The 9,178-nt window shown below is 32.6% G+C and overlaps 1 protein-coding gene across 1 annotated transcript; it reads left to right on the top strand.

The window, feature by feature from the left end:
* Positions 1 to 246: 246 nt before the first annotated feature.
* On the top strand, positions 247 to 6,670 carry LOC107491680 (eukaryotic translation initiation factor 3 subunit A). Its single transcript, XM_016112573.3, has 15 exons — positions 247 to 390; positions 512 to 559; positions 789 to 850; positions 951 to 1,432; positions 1,654 to 1,869; positions 1,961 to 2,329; positions 2,465 to 2,494; positions 3,616 to 3,843; positions 3,935 to 4,100; positions 4,381 to 4,580; positions 4,655 to 4,864; positions 4,948 to 5,154; positions 5,333 to 5,413; positions 5,499 to 5,700; positions 5,955 to 6,670. Exons 3-15 carry the CDS (start codon positions 805 to 807, stop codon positions 6,383 to 6,385), a joined length of 2,868 nt encoding a protein of 955 aa, XP_015968059.1. The 5' UTR covers positions 247 to 390; positions 512 to 559; positions 789 to 804; the 3' UTR covers positions 6,386 to 6,670.
* Positions 6,671 to 9,178: the final 2,508 nt, after the last annotated feature.

Below are 9,178 nucleotides of genomic sequence, written 5' to 3' on the forward strand. Positions count from 1 at the left end.
AAATTATAGTCAATAATCTTTTATACATAACGAAAACAAAAAAAATTTAGGAGGTCACCCAAAAAATCTTTTATATATAAATATAAATATATATAAATATACGAATCATTTATAATTTTTTGTTGTCACCGATGAATTATGAATTTAAACTTTTAGATGGACCCCGTGTGTGTCATCCATGTTGAACAGTCCCGCATAGTCACCAAAAATAAATTGAATAGGCCCGTATATGAAAAAAAAGATATTAAAAGATTGGGCTGAGAGATAGTAACTAGGGTAAGCACGCGCGGCACTGCAATTCCCCTGTTTCTACTTCACACTCTTCCCCTTCTCTTTGCTCTCCACACTCCCCCGCTTCTAGGTTATACGGCGCGCCCTATCTCTTCTCTGGTTCTCTTTTCTATCACACTCTATCATTTGTTTTTGTCTTTTATTTTTCTTCTCTATTCTTATTCGCATGTTTTTCGATTTATGCATATTACTGAAATCCTAATTTTTGTGTTATTCTTAGGCTGCACTTTCTTCAGTGACAGCGGCGCACCATCAAAGAACTCTTAGGGTTTGTCTTATTATTGTTGAGATCATCCATCTTATCGTTAATTTTCGTTTTAAATCTGATTATATTTTCTTTCTTTTTGGTCGTCTAGAACTTAGTTCGTTATTACTTGATTCCTAGGTTTATGAATTTTATCTTCTTTACTTAATTCCAATCCGTGTTTGTATGAAATTTCACCTAAGATTTCGCCTCGTAATGCTGTTTGTTTATTTTCTTTTCTGTGTTTTGACAGTCTCTGAATTCCGAATATGACTTCGTTCCTGAAGCCTGAGAATGCCCTCAAAAGGGCTGAAGGTTTGTTCAAGAGATTTTTCATTAACTTTCCGTGGTTTATTCACTTGATGTTTGCCCTTGTTTCGAATAAAGAATGTAATCTGTTAATTTCAATGCACAGAATTGATCAATGTTGGGCAGAAGCAGGATGCTCTGCAGACACTGCACGATCTTATTACCTCGAAAAGGTACAGGGCATGGCAGAAGACCCTCGAAAGGATTATGTTCAAGTATGTGGAACTCTGTGTAGACATGCGTAAGGGACGGTTTGCAAAGGACGGGCTCATTCAGTACCGTATCATATGCCAGCAAGTGAATGTTAGCTCCCTGGAGGAGGTTATCAAGCACTTCATGCACCTATCCACTGAAAAAGCTGAACAAGCCCGTAGCCAGGCACAGGCATTGGAAGAAGCTCTTGATGTTGATGATTTAGAGGCTGATAAAAGGCCAGAGGACTTGATGCTGAGCTATGTCAGTGGGGAGAAAGGAAAGGACAGATCTGATCGGGAGCTTGTTACCCCTTGGTTTAAATTTCTTTGGGAAACATATAGGACTGTGCTTGAAATATTGCGCAACAACTCAAAGCTAGAAACTTTATATGCTGTAAGTTTTCCTGCTTTTTACTTTGTCTGAATTACTCATTACATGTCGGAGTTTACCTCTATAATTAGGTTTATACATTTGACTGTGCAAAGTGACCCATGGTACTTGATGTTGTTGTCATCTCATATTGTACACTTGCTTGTAAAGAATGATAATTTAAGATTGCATTCTCGTTATTATTTTTTAAATCTAGTTTCTAATAGTCTCAACAATATGCACAGATGACTGCTCATCGGGCTTTTCAGTTTTGTAAGCAATATAAGCGAACCACAGAGTTCCGCAGACTATGCGAAATCATAAGAAACCATTTGGCCAATCTTAACAAGTATCGTGATCAACGTGACAGACCAGATCTTTCAGCTCCTGAGAGCTTGCAACTGTATCTGGATACAAGATTTGAGCAGCTGAAAATTGCAACAGAACTCGAACTTTGGCAGGTTAGATGTGAATCACAAGTTATTTTAACTAGGTTTGACACCAAAAGATTGTTAGCAAATATAACATCATAATTTGCTTACCCATTTGTAGGAAGCTTTTAGATCTGTTGAAGATATACACGGACTGATGTGCTTGGTCAAGAAGACGCCGAAGCCATCTTTGATGGTTGTTTACTATGCTAAGTTGACAGAAATATTTTGGATAGGCTCAAGTCATCTATATCAAGCATATGCATGGTTCAGGCTATTTTTATTGCAAAAGAGCTTCAATAAGAATCTGAGTCAGAAGGATTTGCAATTAATAGCTTCATCAGTTGCTCTGGCTGCACTTTCGGTGCCTCCTCATGATCGCACTCATGGAGCATCTCATTTGGAACTAGAACATGAAAAGGAGAGAAATTTGAGGATGTCTAATCTTATTGGGTTTAATATGGAAACTAAACCTGAAAGCAGAGAAATGGTATTTTACTTAACCTAATTGAAATCCAAAAGTCACAAGAAAAATTTGGCCTAATTTATTACCTTTACGTAGAAATTTTCATTTTCTGACTTACATTTTGTTTTCTTCTCTGGTTAAACTTTTGCCATTTCCCAGCTCTCAAGATCATCACTTCTTGCTGAACTGGTAAGATATTTGTTTTCAGAATTTTTTTTTTACGATTTCTTTTCAATTTGCATCATGGGGATCTATTTGAAAGAAAAATTACGTTCCGAGTGTTGTACATAATTTTTTATTCTGCCCCTGCCAAATCAAGGATGAGTACCATGCCATGCCATGGCAAAACAAGGATGGAGATATATTGGACACTACCATGATTTTTACTGTGTATTTGATTTTATATTCTCTGTCTTTCTTTCTTTCTTTCCTTATATGTTTTTGTGTGGTAATCTTGAGGTGAATGTCTTCTTCAATATGGGTGACTACCAAATTATAAATGTACTAGTGTTTTAATAAGCAGCAACGAGCCTATTAATCCACCTTTTTATTTATTAAATGCGAGATTAGTTAAGATGATAAGTACCTTGCACTCTAACTAATAGGTCTTGAGTTCAAGTCTTAGATAGAAAAATGTATTTTCTTTTATGAATATATGTGATGAAGGGCATTTTAAGAACACTAAATTATGCACCAAACCGCTTTCAATCCCCATTATGTACGTTACATATTAGTTTTTTAAGTTTGTGATTGTTTCAGATTAATCAGTTATAACTCTGTATAATTTTGCTGTGTTTAGAATAGAGATTATGTGGATTAGCCAGTCACAAATAAGATTGAAATATTATTTATGCAATGAAGTTTACTGTTATTGAAAAAAAGTGATGGTAATACTCCTATTTTTGTAAAATTATACGTGTCATTACTTGCTTAAAATTGTATAAGATTTTAGGTTGATTACATGTGCAGTGCTACTCGTGTAAGCCCAGCCTGAACTACTAGCTTGTCAAGAACTTTGATTGTTTAACCAAAACAAAGATGTAGGCACTGACTGATAGACTGATGATATTTATTGATGGAATTCCCAGTTGCTGCATCAAGAATCATTTGTTATAATTTTGCCAAGTCAACATTCGTTGATTTGTTTTCTATATTCACGTATATGTAAATATTCTTTTCACCATGTCATTAATTACCAAGTCAACATCTAGTCTTGATTACAAGAGTAACAGCAAAATTTAACTGCGGTGATTTGAGTAATTATGGTATAATTTGTCTGAAGTTTGTATCTTTGGGTTGTTCATTTACAGGCGTCCAAGGGCGTGATGTCTTGTGTAACCCAGGAAGTGAAGGATATTTACAACATTTTTGAACATGAATTCCTTCCTTCAGATCTTGCAGTAAAAGTGCAGCCCTTGTTGGCTAAAATATCAAAGTTAGGTGGTAAGCTTTCCACTGCTTCATCTGTCCCAGAAGTGCAGCTGTCTCAATACGTCCCTGCACTAGAAAAGTTAGCTACCTTGAGGTTGCTCCAGCAGGTGCAATTTCATTTTTTTCTTTTTTTTTTCTTGTGGGAAGTAAATGTTTTAATTTGAGTTTGTTATACTAATGCACATTTTGGTCTTCTAGGTGTCTAATGTGTACCAGAGTATGAAGATTGAGACCTTATCTGGCATGATCCCATTTTTTGATTTTTCTGTTGTGGAGAAGATTTCTGTTGATGCTGTTAAACAGAAGTTTCTTTCAATGAAAGTTGACCACATGAGAAATGTTGTAATTTTCTGCAAAATGGTATGTGCACCTTAGTATGGCCATGTTTCCTGGAATAGGGCTTTATGATGTAAGGGGATCACTTGTTAGAAGTTCCCCTGCTTGACATTACCAATAAATTTTATTGCATGTTATACTATGTCATATTCATACACATTCCTTTCGATCAATAATATATTTTGCTGAATTAGTTTACATTATAATTTAAATGAAATTAGCGACGGTTAAATATATTCCTGTAGGATTTTTAAAACTTTTGATGATCTATACTATGGTTGAGATGGGAAATGGTAATTGTTGGACAGTTTTTAGATGTTTATCAATATTGTTTCTTGCTCAATTTACACTTGCTTACAGAGTTTTTTTTTTTCCTCCTTTTTTAGAGATTGGAGCTTTGCTTCCAACTTTGTCCGAGGTTGTTGCCAAGGAACATAAACGACTTCTAGCTCGAAAATCTATTATTGAGAAGAGGAAAGAAGAACAAGAGCGGCAGCTTCTGGAAATGGTATGATCATGTGATTTATCATATTCATGAGTTTATGTGTTTTTTTGTGCTTACATTAACATCTATTCTTGAAGGAGCGTGAGGAAGAATCAAAGAGGTTAAGAGTGCAGAAAATGAACGAAGAGGCTGAAAAATTGAGAGTTGCAACTGAATTTGAGCAGAGGAAAAATGAGAGGCTCCGCCAAGAGATAGAGGAAAGAGAAAAGGAAGAAGCTAAAGCTTTGTTTGAGGAAGCTGAGAAAAAATTTAAAAACATTAAGGGGAAAAAGCCACTTATTGAGGGGGTAAGTTGAGGTTTGAGTGATTCCTTGTATTAAAGTGATTTGTTAGTATTAAAGATTTTGACAGTAAATCCTATCCTCTCTAGGATAAAATTACCAAGCAAGCCTTGATGGAATTGACGTTGAATGAACAACTCCGAGAAAGACAGGAAATGGAGAAAAAACTCCAAAAACTGGCAAAAACCATGGATTATTTGGAAAGGGCAAAAAGGGAAGAGGCTGCTCCCTTGATTCATGCTGCATATGTAAAGCGCCAAGAGGAAGAGAAGATTCTTCATGAGCATGAACAGCAGGTGTGTTGGATTCTCGTTTGCTAAAATTAAATTCATGCTTGTGTCATTACTCCTTCACCCCTTGGAAACATTTAAATTAGTAGGTTTTTTTTTTAATGCACATTAGCTTCCACATGGCATTATCATTGTAGTTAGTTTTAGTTTTGCATTGAATGGATTCAATGTTAATTTGATGCAGCAAGAGATTGAATTGAGTAGACAACGTCATGAAGGAGATCTCAAGGAGAAGGAGAGGCTTGCCAGAATGATTGGCAATAAAGTAAGTATTGTCAGCATCTGGGCTTTGCCCCTGTTCAATCGTCACCATCTTAAGCTGATGCTTTTGTTGTTATTTTTCTATGTAGGAGATATATCAAGAGAAAGTTGTTAGTCGACGCCAGGCTGAATTTGACAGATTGAGGAAGGAAACGGAGGAACGGATCTCTAGGATATTACAGTCCAGGAAACAGGACCGGGAAAGATTGAGGAAGTGGAAGTATTATCTGAATGTGGAAGAAGAGAGGCAGCAAAAGTTGCGCGAGGAGGAAGAAGCAAGGAAGCGCGAAGGTATGTACTTTTAACTCTGTCCTAGAACAGATTAAAGACTGAAGTCCAAACTTTTTGTGAATACTTTAGTAACGTTAAATTTTCAGGCAATTAAATGTCTGTATAGTTGCTACACCAAATTTAACTTTTTCCATGTGGTTGTTCTCCCTGGCATCAATATAACGGCTATTTGGTACCTCGTAGATGTTACCATCTCTTTTATGCAATTTCAAACGTCTCATCTTTACCAAACTTGTATTATTCTCATCCTACAGAGGCTGAGAGGCGAAGGAAGGAAGAGGCTGAACGATTAGCAAAATTGGAAGAGATAGCAGAGAAACAGAGACAAAGAGAGCGGGAACTGGAAGAAAAGGAAAGACAAAGAAGAGAGGCATTGTTGGGAAGAGGTGCCGAGCCAGCTTCAAGGCCTACTGAGACTCCTGCACGCCCACTTGAGTCTGGATCTGCTGCTCCTGCTGCAGCTGCCGCTGCTGCTGCACCAGCCCCAGGGAAGTATGTCCCTAGGTTCCGCCGTGAGAAACCTGAGGGTGCAGCTGCTCCTCCTGAAACAGACCGCTGGAGTAACAGTAGCAGCCGGCCGGATGGTGACAGGTGGGGTCGTGGTGAAGATCGCAGATCAGCATTTGGTTCTGGTGTGGGTTCCAGGTCATCTTCAACCTGGTCATCCTCGAGGAACCCTCGTTAATCACCCTGTTCCCATCTGTTGAAAGCTGATCTCATTCTGGCCCTCAATGGAGGGTACAATGCATTGAGTTGCCTGATGTGCGGTTCTCATGACCTTGTCGAGCTCTTTTTGTACTCTTCCCAATTTGAGTTCTAGAATTTTTTTTGATACTTGGTTCGTAAAATTTGTTTTATCTCCTAATGCATTCGGCTTCTAGATTATGCAACAATATTCTATTTATGATCGAGCAGATTGGATATGGTACTCGGAATTTCAAGTCAGAAGTAATGCAGACTTAATTTTCGACGTGTTGGTACTATGATGTATATGTTTTGTTTAGCGTTCAGTTTAATATTGGAGCAAACTTGTTTGGATGTTTTTTTTTCCAACATGAATTTTACTTGAAGGAATATTTTGGTTGAAAATTAATTGTAAAATTTATTCTCTCAATTGTCTTTTTTACCCTTTTTTTGACATATAGAGTCATTTTTATTTTATTTTTCAACTATTTTTTTCACCTTCCTCCATCGATTTTTTTTACATGTAAGATCATTTTTATTTATTTTTCAATTATTTTCTTTTTCACACATTTTTTTCATCTTCAACAATCAAGTTAAAATTTTTTCTTCTGTCATAATTTTGCTTATTAAATAATTTTTGTATTGAAATTTTTTTTCTGTTTTAAAATTTGTCAAATACTAGTTCATTTCAAATTAAAAAATAAAAATAGGTTTTACCGTGTACCACTCGTCAAGAGAAATATGTATTTGAGCTAGGATGGAAATATTATGATAGACTTCAAGAAAAATATGTATTTGACCTAAAATAAAATTAATTGATATGTTTTGACTTATTCTAAAGGCAAGGCTGTCTGTTTACCTCTGATTCAACATGCCAACAAGTTTTGATATGTATTAGAATGTCTTCACAAGCTTTTCAATGTCATTTCTTTTTGTTAAGAATATCATACATGCTTTGCAAAGAAATAAAGGTGGCACACACATGTAGGTAAGAAAATTTATCCAGAGATCAAATTTAAGTACACTGATAAACTCTTATCAAGTAGATCAAATCTTAATACTTCTACAATTAAATTAGTGTTATATTTATATTTATGTATTGTAATGCATTTTTGTATTTTATGTTATATAATAATATGTTCTAATTTAAAATTCTGTAATATAAAAATTATTAAAATAATAATATTAAAAGTTTAATTTAATCTTTATCTTTTTGGTAATTTTACATTTAAAAGTGATTTTGATCATTGTTATCTAAACAATATTTTATCAATTATAATTACTTTTGAATTAAAATATCCAAATATAAATCACGTTAAAACAAATTTAATTTTAATTAAAGTCAATTTTAGTATAAAAAATTAAACTCAATTCTAATTTACAAAAGCTAAATCAAACACACTATGTGGTGGGCTGTAGTCAAAATTCAAAACTATAACTGTAGCCCTATCTTTGTTTTTATATAATTATTTTATTTGTATTTCTGACTATAGTTTCTTGGCTTGTCTTATTTTGTATCTTAGCTCACTTTTAAATTAATCCCATAATTTTAAAAATTTTAAGATTACATATGAAAATTGGTTTGTCTAACGAAATTAAAGTTTTGGTATTGATTTAGTGATTAAAATTTGTAACGACTCAATTTTTCTTTGAAATTAATTTGACGTATTACTCTATTTTTTAATTTGTAAATTAATTTTTTAATAGTTATCAAAATTAAATTGATAATTGACTGATTAGTCGTTTATTGAGTGAGTCAATGGTCAAATTATTTGAATATTAATTAGAAATAATTAAATTAGATAAATATATAAAATTATAATAAAAAATTAAATTTAAATAATAAAAAATAAAAAATACTTTTCATTTGAATTTTGAAACTACGAAGGAACGAAAATGAAATGAATTTTGGATGCAATTTCGTAATTCCTTGTCAATTTTTATTTAAAGATTTAATTAATTTGGTAGTTCTTATAGTTTATCAAATTTGTAAATATGTTTTTATATTTTAAAAGACGTAATTATGTTTTCAACTTTTCATGCTTTATAAAAGGTTTTAAATAGGTATTTGTCACTACAGAAGATAAAATAAACAAAATATTCTTAAGTATATAGTTGTAGAGGCTAAATTTAAAAAGAAAATAAATAATAAGATTACAAAATAGGATATATTGTCATATACGAAAGTTTCTTTTAATTAAAGAAAGTTCTAATTATTTGTTCTTTGCGATAAAAAGTACGATCTAAAAAACAAAGCTCATCTTTAAACGCTTCTTGTTAAATATGGAGTGCTGCACACTTGTGAATTTATTAAATTTGAACTCTTTATTTATTATATTTTATTTGAATGGTCTAGATTTAAAAGGTAACTTGTTAATCAGGTTAATCATTTTTTTACAAATTTTAGATTTTTTTTGTAAATCTCAGATATTGGGCTGAAGTTCAAAATAAAAAAATAATATATAAATATTAAAAACAACATGTCTGTACAAAAAAAAGTTATTGGACTTTAGAATTAAAATAAATAATACATAAAAATAAGTTGAAAATTCATGTACTAAATCCAGAAAAAAAAGATATATTAGAATCTTAAAAAAAATAATATTAAATATATATTATGTATATAATATTAAAATTTAAATAATATTTGTTTGTGTGAAATAAAACTATAATATTAAATATAAACACAATGATAAAAAATTGTGTTATATATATATAATATGTATATAATATTAAAATTTAAATAAATTTTGTTTTATGTGAAATAAAATTATAATATTAAATATAAATACAA

Source organism: Arachis duranensis, chromosome 6, assembly GCF_000817695.3.
Source record: "Arachis duranensis cultivar V14167 chromosome 6, aradu.V14167.gnm2.J7QH, whole genome shotgun sequence".
In the NCBI taxonomy this organism is placed as follows: Eukaryota; Viridiplantae; Streptophyta; class Magnoliopsida; order Fabales; family Fabaceae; genus Arachis; species Arachis duranensis.

What these genes read in the sequence shown, in the direction of transcription:
- LOC107491680 (XM_016112573.3), top strand. Translation starts at nt 805, where the DNA reads ATGACTTCGTTCCTGAAGCCTGAGAATGCCCTCAAAAGGGCTGAAG. An exon ending in CCTTGAGGTTGCTCCAGCAG is followed by an intron (nt 3,844 to 3,934) that starts GTGCAATTTCAT and finishes TTGGTCTTCTAG; the next exon opens with GTGTCTAATGTGTACCAGAG. An exon ending in AAAAGCCACTTATTGAGGGG is followed by an intron (nt 4,865 to 4,947) that starts GTAAGTTGAGGT and finishes TATCCTCTCTAG; the next exon opens with GATAAAATTACCAAGCAAGC.